The sequence below is a fragment of the Mytilus galloprovincialis genome, chromosome 3, assembly GCF_965363235.1.
Source record: "Mytilus galloprovincialis chromosome 3, xbMytGall1.hap1.1, whole genome shotgun sequence".
NCBI classification, from domain to species: domain Eukaryota; kingdom Metazoa; phylum Mollusca; class Bivalvia; order Mytilida; family Mytilidae; genus Mytilus; species Mytilus galloprovincialis.
Genome location: NC_134840.1, coordinates 24,126,031 through 24,142,674, shown reverse-complemented (window position 1 = coordinate 24,142,674; position 16,644 = coordinate 24,126,031). Strand labels below are relative to the sequence as shown.

General features: G+C 29.5%; 1 protein-coding gene across 2 annotated transcripts; it reads right to left on the bottom strand.

Annotated features, from left to right (window-relative positions):
- Window positions 1-2,988: 2,988 nt before the first annotated feature.
- On the bottom strand, window positions 2,989-15,809 carry LOC143067473 (uncharacterized). Of its 2 annotated transcripts, none has more exons than XM_076240772.1 (7): window positions 15,704-15,809; window positions 12,184-12,259; window positions 11,443-11,540; window positions 8,355-8,514; window positions 7,491-7,653; window positions 6,995-7,044; window positions 2,989-6,559 (listed from the first exon to the last, which is right to left on the bottom strand). In XM_076240772.1, exons 1-7 carry the CDS (start codon window positions 15,760-15,762, stop codon window positions 6,404-6,406), a joined length of 762 nt encoding a protein of 253 aa, XP_076096887.1. In that variant the 5' UTR covers window positions 15,763-15,809; the 3' UTR covers window positions 2,989-6,403. The 2 variants fall into 2 exon arrangements, with proteins under 2 accessions (XP_076096887.1, XP_076096888.1); XM_076240773.1 differs by lacking the exon at window positions 15,704-15,809 and adding an exon at window positions 15,546-15,661.
- Window positions 15,810-16,644: the final 835 nt, after the last annotated feature.

The following is a 16,644-nucleotide window of genomic DNA, read 5'->3' as shown; positions in this document are numbered from 1 at the left end:
GAGTGGGACACCACGGCGAGAAAGAGAGGAGAAGAGAAAAGTTTTGGATCCACCCGCTCCACACTTTAAAACTTGAGTGTCTTAACGAAAAACACGAGTAAAGATACATGAAAGATAAAGAATAATTTGATAAACAACATCGTCCTTATTATCCTGTAACATTGGCCGATGGACGTTGCAAACTTCACTCACAAATTTCATTCACATTATGTATTATTTACAAGGCAGCTTTTTTCATGTGCAACATGTACATTGAGTTGCAAAAGTTTTTTTTTATCTTCTACATCCTATTTTACATAGACGCACGCTTGATAAAAATAGTTTGTCTAACGTAAAATAACGTTTATCGATTTGTAAATAGTTTAACCATTCTAATATTTACATTATAAATAATGTGTTAAAAACAGATTGTTAGGCAATATGACTTTATTTGTGTAATTAAATTAATCTCTGTACTTATTCATGATGCCAACACAGTTTCTAAAAAGGTCAAGTCACCTTGGATTTTCTGAGGACGAATTTTTAAATGGCCAACAAATTAGAAGTTATTTTTGTAGACAACAAAGAAATCAGACAGCAATGACTACCGTGCTGCAGATGAAGAAAACAGAAGATCTATTTTGAAGGAAGAGATCACTAAAAACTATTGACATTACAAGAATTTTTAAGCACTACATTTTTGTGTGGCCTGCATACTTAATGTGAAGAGACATATCATGCATACAGGGATCACGTTAGTCATGGTCGATGACGTCACACTTTTCCATTTCGAATTTCTCAGCTTCTACTGGATAGATAATTAAATATTTGGTACATGGCTTTTTCATGGTCACTTGCAGCGTGTCTCGCCTTTTCATGTTCGTTTCTTATCTACTTTCTGTTTGTCGATCGACTTTTTAGTTTTTAGGTGCTGCATAGTGGAAATTTTCGTTATGCTTTTCCAAGATTTTTCTTGAGGGAATTCTTGGATATTTGGTACATGGCTTTATTTGCGTTTTGGATAAGTGTCATCAGCATTTCCAAATGTTGAATTATTCAAACACTAATGTTGTTCTACCCAAGGCATACATTGACATTTTCTTCATTTTTTTTTACCAATCTAACTGTTTTAATTCGAGCACCATTGTTATGTACAACTAAAATTTGGTTCATCGCGTTGTGTGTGGATTACCTCCCTTACATTGCTTTTAAATTGTCTTAATATTCAATTAACCAGGAAACCCTTGTTTAACCCTTTTTTGCCCCTAATTCCTTAACGGTTTGAGCCAGAACTCGCCTAATCCAATCCCAACCATCCCTTTGTGGTATGGAAATGTGTGGTATATTAATATCAGAGATCCATACACCATCCCAAAAGTAATTGTCTGGAAACTAGAAAAAAATCTTATTCTGGCCCTTAGCTCGTAAACTGTTAGGACCATAACCCCACAATCAATCCCAACCTTCCTGTTGTGGTTATAAACCTTTTGTGTATAAAAAGATTTCTAATTATTTATTGTCCAGAAACCAAAGGCCTTCGGATGACGACGACATGATACCAATATACGATCGCAAAATATATTTTAAATATTTTTTGCAGTCATATAAAATGGTTTCTAGGGAAAAGAGTTTGTTGAAATTAAACCAACTGCTTTGTTTAACTATTGTTATATTTTTTACAGATGCAACGAGAAATAAGATTTTATGATAGAAGAGAAAAGCTTAGCGGCATACCTATATCAGTCGTAAGAAATACAGCAGAGTATATATCTACAATAGAATCTTGTGTGCGAATTACAGGAAGATCAAATGCAGTTGCACCAATTAATGAATAGCATGCATGTATATATTCTAAATTTCATTATAATAATACATGGGCATTATATTCCAGATGTCATTTTTTTGTATTTACTAGTAATCATAAATGATTTTTTTGTGGTCTATTTTTTTAGGCGTCTTATTTTAGTTTGGAAATGTTTTAAATTGTTCTACTGTTACATCCTTAGGATGTTGTTTGGGTGAAACTGTTTCACTTTTTTATTCTATAGAATTCAAGATCGCTATAGTTTAATAAGAAGAATAGAATGATCCAATTCATTTTGCATCGTGCTCATACTGATGAAGGATGTCTGTTATCCTAAATATTTTACATTTGTTCATTCTATTGTTATTCTGAAGTGATGTTGTACCCTTGTAGACTTGTTATATATATATATATATAATGTTGTCATTTATTCCAATGAAGAAGGCTGTAATGGCCGAAACGTATGGGAAACTGTGTTCTAGTTTTTATTATATTAATCAATAAAATTAAATTACAAAATGCTCCTAAAGTCCTTTAATTTTCTACATTTTTCTCCAACCGGTTTCTCATCTTGGTGATAATTATGGATGAATGTAACAAAAGGTAATGTTATGTCACGATAATAATTCTGTAACAATGCATTAAAGGGAAGTAACCCTTATAAAATTAACGTCTTATCTGTTTATGCTTGGTTTGTACTTTTGTATAAACATATTTTCTTTATAAATTCTCATTTCTTTAGTGATTTAGTCGTCATTATTAAAACCAGGTTTAATCCACCACGTTCTACATAAGAAAATGCCTGTACCAAGTCAGGAATCTGACAGTTGTTATCCAGTAGTTTGATGTGTTTCAGCTTTTGATTGTTCCATTTGATTAAGGACTTTGCCTTTTAAATTTTCCTGTAACTTTTACTTTGTAATTTGACTTTATATTGCATATGACAGAAACATTGGACATCTGATGAGTTTCAGGTACTTGTGATTGTATTAGCAACCATGTCCTATAGCTACTTCATCATATTGATTAAACCTTTCATGAAGCTGGAAACAGTGATGTATTCTAGCAGCTCATCTCTACCAGACATTACAGTTTTTACTCAAGGTTGTCAACGCTTGACATGTCATGAAACTATATGAATTTTACACCTGCTATAAAAAAATACATTAATGGGCACATAACATTGGAAAATAAAAAATAAAGCACTAGATTCTTTTTTTAATGAATATAAAGATAATTTTTTCTACAGTTTGAATCTTTTTTATGAGTACCATAGTATACAAAATCTGAAAGTTAGCCTCAAAGTGTGTTTAACATCTGATATTTTCTAACATCTATGTTTAGAAAAATTTGATAACTTTTATCACATTTGAAATTTTAAGTCTTTCAGAGAAAAATACAATGAGTTAATATTTAACAAATCATAGCACTTCAAAATAAGTAAATAACAAATCATAGAACTTCAAAATAAATAAATAACAAATGATAGCACTTCAAATTTAAGAACAAAGAATAGTCAAAAGAGCCAGTAGCCAGTATTGCTCACCTGCAATTGTTACTTATTCACTATATAAAAAAAACATCATTAAATAGATGTTAGGATTACAATTTTGTACCCCACACACATTTTATCCACATAAAACTCATCAAAGACTGCAATAAAAAAAAGTTAAAACGGTCATACAGTTGAACAGCATCCAGGACACAAAACTTCACAAGGTTTTGCCAAATACAGCTAAGGTAATAGTCAAAGTGTAGTTAATTTATAGTAACGACAATATAAATGATAATTCATGTCAACACAAAAGTGATGGCTACTAGCTGAATCTCGGGGAAATATCAAAATTGAGAATGGAAATGGGGAATGTGTCAAAGAGACAACAATCCGACCATAGAACAGACAACATGTACTCATTCTTCAGTAAAATCAGTCAAACTTTTCTTATCTAGACACCAATGTGATGATCGTGTCTTGTTTCTTTGATAGGTCTAGTAGTAAAATGAACGATATCTCAATGTAGAAAATTCCTTAAACAGTTGATTCAGTGACAACAAGAAGAGTCATTCCATATAAAGTTGACAATCAATCAAATAGAAAGATTCCTACCAAACTTGTTCATAAAAGCCAACTAAATAGTTTAATAAATCTGTTTAATACATATATCTTTTTTTGTGATTAAGACAATTATATTTAGAGATATAAATAAGATATTACCAATCCTGACAATGAAAGACTACTTTTAACAAACATGTTTAAATGCACCTTTTGTAAATGCATCCTTTATACTGGACATAAATATAAATGCACCTTAAAGTCTGAAAATAGCACTTCATTCTATAAACTACATAAAAGCAATCAATAAAAATAAAATAAATAACAATTAATATATAGAAACAATATAAGTAATCACAATACATATAAACAATAAAAATAATCACTATACATAGAAACAATAACAATAATCATTATATATAGAACAATAAAAAAATAATCACAAGAAGAAAAAATAAAAATAATCACAAGAAAAAACAAGAAAAATAAACACAAGAAAAAGACAATAAAAATAATCACAAGAAACAATAAAATTACTACTATATTGATATGAGACAAGCTACGAACATTTTTACCTTAATCAAATAAGCACCGTTAACTGATATTAGTGAAAGTGGATAGTTATTTGTTGACATTCTTTTTCCATGATTATCCTTCAATAACTTTTTAGATATTGCATGTGATATTATGGAATACTTTTATTCTTGGATTTTGTATAAGACATATATATTTAAATCCTCGTGGGCTCCTGTGAATTAATACACTTCAGCAGTAAAGTATTTTTATACCAATGAAAAATTATATAACTTGTTAAGGCACTGTAAATTATTTTTTTGCGATATAAAGGGTACTTAACAAATTTAAACTTTATATTAAAAAGTAAATATTAAATTGTTAAGCAATAACATTTATCACAGAGGAATGAGTCATTCCAAATAAATTTGATTTATATCAAACCCCAAAACAATCATTGGAAATATAAGGTCAACCTATAACATGCACATATATAAATAAATTATATTCTGTGAATTATGTTTCACCTGCTTAAACCCTATAAAAGTTACACACAAATAAAAACATTTAGTGTGTACCACCTTATTAAAGTCTGTTTATTTCTTAGTCTTATTGTTTTCTTATTCTAAAGCTTAATTTGACTCAAATAAAACATATTCAAAACAAAAACTTAACAAGCAAATATATCTAACATATAGACTGTAATAAATTACTTCCAACAATTCATAGCATGTAACTTTACAACTTATAACAAAGATTAACTGTCATATATATAAGGGCATCAAATATCCATAATATTTATAGAAACTCTTTACATACCTCAAATTTTGTTTTATATATCATGTGTAGGTCTAAAATTGTATTAAAATTAGGGAGCTTATAAATAAAAAATGTATGTAAATGTCAATGAAAATATATAACTCTCATGTAATTATGAATCAATCAATTATCAATGACTTTCGTAACATTGATGGCACTGGCGAGGCAATGTAGGATCTCTTTCAGTACACAACTTTTGTCACAATCACAAGCAAAACATTAATTTATGACAAATATTCTATAAATAGTAAAATGTTCTTAAAGAATATGTACAATCAGATAACACAATGTCACAAAAGGTATTTACTTAAAAAAAGGCCTTAAAAACTTTGTAATATCACAGAAATCACAACAAAGATTTTTATTTAGTCTTTGCCTATTGCTAAGATTGAGGGCTAATGTAAAATAGTACTTTTTACATATAAACAATGGTATATACCATATATAAATATAATAATATAAAATGATGTATATTTCTTTGATTTACTTATGTTAATATAAAAAAAAAATGAAATTTAACTATATATATCTATTGAAAGGAAATTTGAGCTACTGAAGTTACTTACAAAAACTTGATAATTTTTTTTGGGTGGAGATGTAACATTTGTTTCAAGAAATTTGAGACCAAGTAATATCAAAATCCTGGACACAAACAAGTAGAAGTATGGACCTATTTTGGAAGAAGCCAGACATCTTTAAAATCAAGTACATAATGTTACCTTTTAACAAGCATCCCCATTTGGTAATAACTACAAGATTAATGATAAATGTAGAGATAAAACAAAATAAAGTTTCAATTTTAACAATTCTCTTGACATTATTTCAAATCAGAAAACATATTTACCCTGGTAAAGAAAATGATAGAAAATCCTGATAATTACTGTAAATGCTGGTAAATTTTCAACAAAACTTAAGAAAACAGCATTTTTTGCTGGTTGACATGTTTTTCTAAATAAATCTATGTCAGAACAGAAATAATTATCCTTAAAGTACAGTGTGATCTTATTAGATTTGTAATAGGTATATAAAATGCTCACGTTTTTAAATGCTGTCGAAATACACTTAAACTGTGACTTCAAACACATTATACAATATTATGTCTCATCTTTTTATCCAAGTAACATACTTATAAATATGTGCAAAAGACTACTGAGCAGAAGCTGTGTTATGTTTGCATTAAAAATAAGTTATCACAAACAATAAATAATTACAAAGTTTAACTGTTTATGCCCCAATTAATCTTTCTTTTTTTCTGTTACTTTTACTTTTATTACAGGTTCTAATTCCTTCTTTGGCTTATCCTGTTTCTTGACTTTATTTGTCTTTTTATCCTCATCAACATTTTCACTGCTGTCTTTTTTGTCTTCGTTGTCTGCATCTTTCTTCTCTTTCTAAAATTTAAACAGAGAAAAATTTCACATTTTTTTTACCAATTAGCATGATCAGGAAAAAATATAGTATCAAAATCAGATTTACCCTTTAGAATCAATCAAAATTCAGTTATTGTTCTTTTATTCCAATACATATATATTTCACATAAAAGGGAAAACATTGCAACTAATTCACACTTCAAGAGGTAAGATTAGAGTTAAAACAATTACAATCTGGCTTTTAAAGGTTTTGAAAGGTTTATGACATAATTTCTATTCAAATACTCAAGATAGAAAGAAATTCCATGATGGAAGAAAAAAAACCAAGATTGAATGCAAAGATCTATTTCTTTTATGCTCTCAATGTACTAGGAACAAGCTATGCTAAGAAAATTCCTTAGTATACATACAAACTGTACATTTAAGTATTAAAGCAAACAACTATAATATTCTTACTGGAATTTCTTGTAATCTTTTTGATTTTGAAGCATCACCTGTCTGGAGACCTGAAATTACAAAAAAAACGTGTTTTTTTCTTTTTTTATATACATAGTTCAAGATTATGCCTACTTCCTTTTCAGCATATATGTAAATTCTATACTATTGTTTTTATTTTTTTATTTTTATAAATTTGTTTAAAAAGAGGGTATGAGATGTGATTTTGTTAAACAAGAAAATAAACTTCTTGTACAATTTAATATTTTTATATATTGTTGACCACTAAATAATTATTATCAGATCCATCTATTACTGTAGCTGTTGATTATTGTACAAAACTGTAACTGTACCCTAATAGCACCTATTTTAATGTTTTTTTCAACTACGTGTAGGTTTATTTATGAAAACAGACAAAAGTATCTATCCTGATTTTTGGAGATGTATACATATTTACAATGTTGTTCTAGGCTATTAAAACATTCTTAAAACTTTTATATATATGTATTTATTTTACCTTCTTTGATATAATAATTTACATAATCCTGAGACTTAAGAACAGCACCAACATGACGTGTATAATTTTGCACTTTCCCAGTTTCTGGTATGTCATCTATTTTACCATGGTAACTAGGTCTATATCTGTGAATAACCTGTAGTTTATCTATTGGAAGGGTTTCCTAAAATGATACACAATGGATATAAACATTAAACAACATATTAAAAACATTATTTTAGAGATTTTATTCATTATCTGCATAAAACAAAATTGGTAAAACAAAGGGTGATTTCTGTTAGATTCTGAAGACAAAAGTGAAACCAATTTATCTAGGAGTCAATTTAACTTTTTGACTACTTAAAGATAAATTAAAATCTTTATCAACTATAGATTCCTAAAAAAAAAATGCTGAAAGAGCTTAAATCATTATTTAATGCTAAGGTACAAATGTATTCAAACTCATACAAGGAGTCATTTGACTATTTCTGCTAAGTTGACTTACTTGTAGATATTATTAAAAGTTTTGATACTTTTCAAATGATGAATTCAATTCCATAATAGTTTTGCAATTAAAGGAATTATTTTTCAGATTTTCTGTTCTAATTTACAGAGTTGTACCAGTATGCAAAATTTCACTAAGTTTATGACATAGTCTATTTACTCCTTGACCTTGAACTGAGAACCAGTTGATAACTCTACATGGCTATGATGTAAGAAAGTATTTAAATTCTTACAAATACTTTAGTAGTATTGGTAGCAGCTGATAGTTCTACATGGCTATGATGTAAGAGTGTATGTAAATACTTACAAATACTTTAGTAGCATTGGTAGCAGCTGATAGTTCTACATGGCTATGATGTAAGAGTGTATGTAAATACTTACAAATACTTTAGTAGCATTGGTAGCAAGTCTATCCACTTCTTTGTATAGCACCATACGTCTGCTTGTATGACGGATTTTAGGATTGATACATTTTGATTTATCCCCAGTTTGGCTCCCTTCACCATGTTCACCCTTTTCATTGTTTTCTTCTCCAAAAGAACTAAAATTCAACACATTAAAAAAGTTTATAGGAAAATAAATATTGCTTGCATGCCACTCTTAACCATGAATTATTCTTTTTTTGTTTAATGTGTTATACATGTATAACCCGTTGGTGGCCATTGGCTGTTGTCTGCTCTATGGTAGGGTTGTTGTCTATTTGACACATTACCCATTTCCATTCTCAATTTGATGATTGTTTGTTGTCTTTATATGCAATTTTCACCAACTTTGGATATATGATTATGAACGGTTTTTACAGGTTAAGTATTCCAGTGTATCCTCCAAAAAACTTTGGTAAGAAAACAGATAATCCTTGTCAATAAAAATCTTAGCCAAACTCATACATTCATATTGCCTCAACAGGATTCAAACTGGCAACCTCAGAGTTGACCTTCTATTGATCGCTTAAAATGAAAGCATTAATTCTGATACATGGACATACCAATAAAATCTGATATACAGATGTTACCTTTCACAGTCTCAAATGTTGTTTTTGAATATATACACAAAATAAACAGCTGCGCCATGAGCGCATGATACGCCCGACGTCTTGTGTGGAAGTTTTATGCAATAATCATAAATAGTTTCTGAGAAAGTTTTAAGCAATAACCATATATTGTTTTTGAGACACGGCGGGACATGTGAAACCCCCAACCCTGTTTTTTTTTTTTTACAAAAAACTAAATATCACCAAAATGAAATTTTGAATCATCACCAAAAAGTATAAAGATCTTCAGATTAATATAACAAAGACATGTGTAAAGTTTTAAGCAATAATCATAAATCGTTTTTGAGATATGGTGCGACATGTAAAAAAAAACTCCCCCTTTTTTACAAAATACTCAATAACTCAAAAATAAAATTTTGAATCATCACCAAAAAGTATACAGATATTAAGATTAATATAACTAAGAAGTGTTTTAAGTTTTAAGCCATAATCAAGAATCGTTTTTGAGATACGGTGCGACATGTGAAAAAAACACACCCCTGTTTTAGTTACAAAGTGCCGTAACTCAAAAAGTTTTAATCTTATTTTCACCAAAAAGTATACAGATCATTTGACCATCATAAGAAACAACTATGTTAAGTTTCATGAAATTTGGATAAGTCGTTCTCAAGTTACGGTGCGACATGTTTAAGCCGGACAGACAGACGGACAGACACCGGACATTTGTATACCATAATACGTCCCGTCAAAATTTTGACGGGCGTATAAAAAAACACAACATTTAACAAATTTTGTACACAGTGATTATTTTGTTATTTCCATATATCTATAACCATAACATGCTGCTATTTATTAAACTCTTCAGAAATTCCTACATGTTTATGATATTGAAAAAGATTTCACACAATGTAAAATTTAATAAGAATGTATAAATATCACCACAGTATTTTACTAAATGGTATCAAGTATGACCTGATCAGGGCTCACACTACTTCAGAATTATAGGGAGAAGTGACTTCTCTTTTTGAAACTGATAGGGAGAAGTGGTGAGATTTGAAAGAGAAGTGCTTATTCGCGCGGTGTGCTACAATGTTTGGATTTTACAATAGTATAAAGGGTCATATGTAAATAATGTTCTTTTTATACTGTTCAATTCATATCTGAGTAAAAAAAATTACAATTAAAGTAACATTTGAAATTAAAAGTTGTTTAAGTTTTACTAAGGTTCTTGTGAGAAACTACCAACTAAATATCTAGCACTAAAAAAAAAATGTTTTATTTTAAAAAATGTAAAAGAAATTATAATATATCAATTACAATTTAATTAAAAATTATCTTGTGTATGAAATTCAGTGTTTCTCATAAAAAAATATTAAAGTTATTAAGCTGGGCCATAATATATTGATATTAGTATAATAGTCTCAGAGTTAAGCAACTTTAATCAATAGTTTGAAACAATCCATAAAAAAAAATAGGGAATTATATACACCAATCAATTAGATGTAACCAAAAGTCTCTTAATGCGTGTGGAATGCGTATTTCCCTTTGGGATCAATATTCTTCTGTCAGCTGTTCCATCCGTGCGTCCGTAGTAATTATTGTAAAAGTACGGATTTCGGTCATAGCTGGTCCGGTTCAGATCCGTAGTTTAGAAATCGTTCAATGGCGGACGAATGCAAGAAAATTTACAAAAATAAACGATGTTTGACAAGTTATTTGGAAAGAAACATGACGTTTTTAATGCAATAAATGGATTAAACATTTACTGGAGGCAACTTTTATCACGTTAAAATGAAGTAACAAATTTATTTTGCCGCCGAAATTTAGGTTGATGTACTTTTTCGAGTAACAAGCACCGGAACTTGCGGAAATGAACGAAGTGATAAAAAGTTGTATTTTTATTATATAACCTGCTACACACTGCGAAGACAATGCTTCAACCTCTTTTCTAAATATAATGAATCGTTTATGTCTGAATTTCTTTAATTATCAAAAAAAAATTGATGTTTCATCAACTTGGTAAAAATTGAAAATGTCCGATGACGGAAGTGACTGAAAGCGAGTATTGTCAAGAACAGGGCGACTTGTTTTCGCTTTTGGGGGTCGGGGAAAGTGAAGTGACGGTCGGGAAGGCGGCTTCTTCGCCCAAGTCGCCTGGTAGCGTGAGCCCTGCTGATATTATCAATGTAGGCTTTACACAAGTATAGTTGGTTAAAAAATCTAATTGATACAATGAACAGAGTATCCTTTTTTTAAAGTGTTTAATGGAAAATTTCAGCTGCTTGACCCCAAGTGAACATTTTTGACTCATACTTAGCAAACATACATAAAAATTATAATATCCCATTCACCTTTCCTTTTGAAATGCCAAATATTAGATTTGTTTTCATTCTGGATGCTGCACACAAGCCTAAATCAAGACATGGTTGTTCAGTTCTACATGTAGGTAGTGATTTCTATAAAAACACCAATACTTACTTCCCTTTACTTTTGGTCTTTTTCTTTTTAGGATATCTTGGACTATCTCTGTCCCAAACATCATAATCTAGTACTCTATACATAAAATCATATTTATACTGAAAAAGAAAATAAAGCTCCATCTAATCTGTAAGTTCAATGAGAGAAAGCAATTATTAAATAACACCATAATAGTGAAACTACAGATTTCAGTAAGCCAATGTCCCAAGTTATCCCCCCTTATCTAGAGGAATTGTAATAACCAGGAAAATTTATTAAGTGACACCATTGTATGTGATTATGAGGAAGATGGCTGTTTTAAACAATCAACTTCAGAAATTTTACCTGACTTTTATTAAGTGTGGGCTTTGCTCATTGTTGAAGGATGTATGGTGACCTATACATGGTCACTTCTATGTAATTTGGTCTCTGTTGGAGAGTTGGCAATCATACCTCATCTTCTTATTTTCATATCAGTTATGATTTTTTAGTTATGTTATTTAAAATTTTCCACTAACATAATGAGTTGGAAATCATACATCATCTTCTTATTTTATATCAGTTATATGATTTTTTAGTTATGTTATTTAAAATTTTCCACTAAAATCATGAAAATGATGAACAATATCAAAGATTTCAAGGCCCTTAATCTACTATGTTAGAAATAAGCCAGTTTTTTTATACCAACTATTTTATGAGTTTTTTATACTAACTGTTTTATGTGTTTTTTATACTAACCATTTATGTGTTTTTTATACTAACCATTTTATGTGTTGTTCGAACTGATCCATCTGGGTCAAATCCATTCTCTCTCTTCTCACGATTTGCATATAGTTCTCTGAAGAAGAAAAATCAAAACAAAATCTATGTATTGACTGTATTTCTTATAAGGTATATAAATTTCTTATTAAACATTAAAATTGTTAAGGTAGATTCATGGTATACCGCCAGCTTGAATTCTACAATAGCAGTAAACATTTGTTATAGTTCTTTGCTAAAATCTGCAAATTTGGAGACAGATTTGCAAATAGTTGATTATACAGTTTACCTATATAAAGATAACTTAGTGATTTTTTGCATTATCACAAAATGTTTTAACATATATACCAGATATCTGTGTTTATAGAATAAATTTTTCAAATTAGTCATTTAAGGGGAGATAACTCTTTAAGTAAAAAAATTTATACTGGACCGATAGGGATATTTTTTTTACTTACCTGTAGCAGGAAAACAAGTTCGGTGACACAATTTTTTCTTTTTGTTTCAAAACATAATGTAAAACCTATTTTCTCATATTTTATTTCAAAATTCTGTCTCATTGATTTCCTTTTATGCACAAAAATGCATTTTTCCATGAACAATCTAAGAAAATTTGGGCAATTTTGAACAACCCATTTCTAGAACAATAGCACAGTGATCCATACTTTTTATAACATTTTTGAAAAAAGAATCGTTGAATCTTTATTTTGGAAAAGTATGAAAAAATTCTGTCTGAGGAAATATATACCGATGATCTACCTTATCTCCATAAACAAAATGAAAAAGGCGGTAGGTGATCAACTATGTCACAAGCTAGAAGTTGAGCAGAACACAAAGAGATCTTGATGATCTTAATTAGTTAGAGTGCCATGAATGCACAAAAGTGCATCCCAAATAAAATTGAGAATGCATATGGAAATGGTGATTACATGTATGTTTAAAAGAGACAACAACCTGAACAAAGAGCAGAAATATCCGATTGGGCAATCAACGAGTCTTAAATGTTTACTATGAAGAAATAACATCAAAAATGTGGTGCACACTGAATAACCCTCGTAGCCGGTTATTTAAAGTCTGCACCACATTTCTAATGATATTTCGAATAGGAAGAAAAAATATTAGCCATTTCTTATAATTTAATTCTTAAATCCATTTAAACCGGAGTAAATCATGAAAAAAAGTTGATGACATCACGGTCACATGAAAAATTATGTTTATGGGCTGACAACAAAACAACGTCAGCCAATCAGAAGACGTGTTACGTCCAAAATTAAATTATTTTTCATTATTACAAATATTGTTATGACTTAAAATGCTTATTGACAGTACTTGGTAATTGACAATTAATGGTCCTTGGTCATTATAACATTTATCAATAAAATGCAGATCTCTCCTTTTTGGGTCTCAATAATTAGCTACAAGAAGCGTCAACAAGGGATAAGAAGAATTTAGCGACAAGATGACTATTTAGCGACAAGAAGAAGAACTTAGAAACAAGAAGCGTCAAGATGACTATCTAGCGACAAGAAAAGAAAAAAAAATCTTATTAAAATTACTTATTCCAAATAAATATTATAAAAATGTTCAGTAATAAAGTGATTTTTCATTTTTTTTTTTATTATTGATGAGGGTGGTAAAGGGTTATTTTCGTGCAACGTGTTTTGCCATTTTTATTTCACGTGCAGCCGTGAAAAAGGTTCGTTATTCACCGTGTTTTGTGAAATCGGTAAAAAGATTAACGTGCAAGAAATTTTTAATTGTTCGTTCATCGTGAAATGGCAATTTTATTCCACGTTCTTCCGTGCAGATACCCCCCTTTACGCCCCTCATTGATAGATTAGAGACATATATGTCTCTTCATAGATGCAGTAAAGTTAAACATTTGTAAAGAAGAAAGGGATTGTCTAGTTTTTATTAGATATAAAGAATATATGTTAAAGATACTGTATGAATGTATAAACTGTTTTCTGCAAAGAAACCAAGATATCGGTTTCAGATTCTAGCAATTGCACAAAAAGTGTACTTTAAAATGAAAAGGTCAAACAAAAATATGTCTGTTTCCTGTTGCCCGACTGACCCTGGATTTTTTCTTTAAATTCCGGAAAAAAATCGTTTACGGTCCGTTGCCCAAACAATAAAAATGGCTACTCCCAGCACAAATGTGCTACAATTAAGGTTTAGAAAATGTGGGCACTGGGAGAAGTCAATTATAGCTTCTTTAAAGAGATTAACAAATTTTGGGTTACAGGACCCTAACCAAACATGACATTGAACCGACTGCAAATCTGAAAGGGAATGCAAAAAAATAATTTAAAAAAAATTAAAAAAAATGACCTATACTGACCTGGATTTATTTGCCTTGGCAATAGGAAACAGACATATATATATTTTTTGGGCTCAGATCGAAATGCTGACAATTATTTTTAAACACAAAGATAATTTTAAAAGACATTATAAGATAAATATTTCTCTAATTTCATGAATTTTGGTGCTATTTTCACATTTCCTGACCGTGTGAGAAAAATATTTCTCCTCACAGTGAGTAGTGAAAAATCTGTTCTCAGCAAATGATTGGTTGAAATTTAATTGTGACGTTAAATTTTCTTGTTTTCTTCTGAATTTTCTTCTTGTGAAGTCATGAAAAAGTGACCATGCCTGCATGATGATGTCACATCAAAAGTACACAACTTTCCTCAAAACTTTGAAAAGGAAGGAAATCATAAGAGAAACAAATTCCACAACTGTAACTCTTGTACTACGATATTTCTCCACTCTCAACAGTTAAATTTTAATTATTTCAAAAGCTCGGCAAGCCTCACGCTTTTAATATTAAAATTTAACTGTCTCGAGTGGAGAAATATTAATGACACTTGTTGCAGTTGTGGAATCTATATATATACATGATATATATAAGTGTTCTGAAACACAACTTAAAATTAATATCATAATATAATGATAAATAAATGTAGCAATTAGAAAACGTGCAATGCATTATTATGATAAATATTTACTTTTTCTATAAATTTATATCAATTGATGGAATATTTTAAACTTTCTAAGACGCTAATTTTTTTTTCTTGTTGCTAAATTATTCTTCTTGTCACCAAATTATTCTTCTTTTTCTAGTCGCTAAATTAGGGTAGTAGTACCTTCATGATGAATAACGGTAAAATTTTTGCCAAATGACAATAGAATGTACAATTTCTTTTAGACGATTTCCCAAAATAACGGTAATGAAAATTGTTTCAGACCTCTAATGAATCAGGATATTTTGACAAATCACAGTAAAATTTTAACCAATTTGACACTAACAGTAGCCGAAATTGACCGTTTGACGTCTGGCGGTAAAGGGCATTACTACCCACCTAAATTCTTCTTCTTGTCACTGCTCTTTTCATCATTTCACATTTGAGAAAAAGAAAAAAAACAAATGATGAAATGTAAAATATAAACAAATGACACATCATTCAATACTATATCAAAGTTTGTCAAGTGCATAACTGTTTATATTTTCATAAATTACAATTTTTTTGTTACTAGGTCGCTGACATCTTTTATATCTTTCTTTGTCAGAAGTGCCATACTCTGTTGTCTATGGAGGACAAGTAAATTAAATGACGATAAAGTGTTCATTACACAAAGTAAAACTATTTGCTACAAATTTTATTTACTCCATTACTACACAATTATTGAAATATAACTTCTACTTTTATATTTTTTACATACTGAAAAATACACATTTTATATATTCATGAAATAGAATGTCGCAAATACTTTATTATGAAATTAAAAATAATCAACACTTTACGGGTTGCACTAATGACAGGACGACTGCCCGGATAGTGACAGGACGGTTGACCGGACGACATATAAATAGTCATAACTTTTTTGTTATTCGGTAGATTTGTTTAATATTTATAGACCTTAAAGATATTAAAATATGTTTTATGAAAATCAAACAAAATAAGTGAAAAAAACTATTTTTGAGCAAATAAAGTTGACCGGACGGTATTCACACTCGCCGTTATACGCTATACATATATTCAACTGGTCGGCAACACGTGTTAATATCTCTTTTGTTTTACAATATTTGTCCAAGAAATTCAGGAATCTGTGAGATTTATAAATAAATTATACGAAAATATAAATTTATAGTAAAAAAAAAAGTTTTTCTGCTAAAAAAAGTTGACCGGATGGTATTCACATTTGCCGATATATGCTTTAAATATATTGAAATGATCAACACAAGTGTTAATATCTCTTTTATTTTACAATATTCGTCCATGAAATTCAGGAATCTATGAGATTAATAAATATATTATACGAAAATATAAACTTCATGATAAAAAAAAATGTTTTCTGCCAAAAAAAAAAATAACCGGACGGTGTTCACATTCGCCGATGTACACGTTGATTATACATGTATGTTAATAAAAAAAAATTAAGGATTAACAATATATAAGC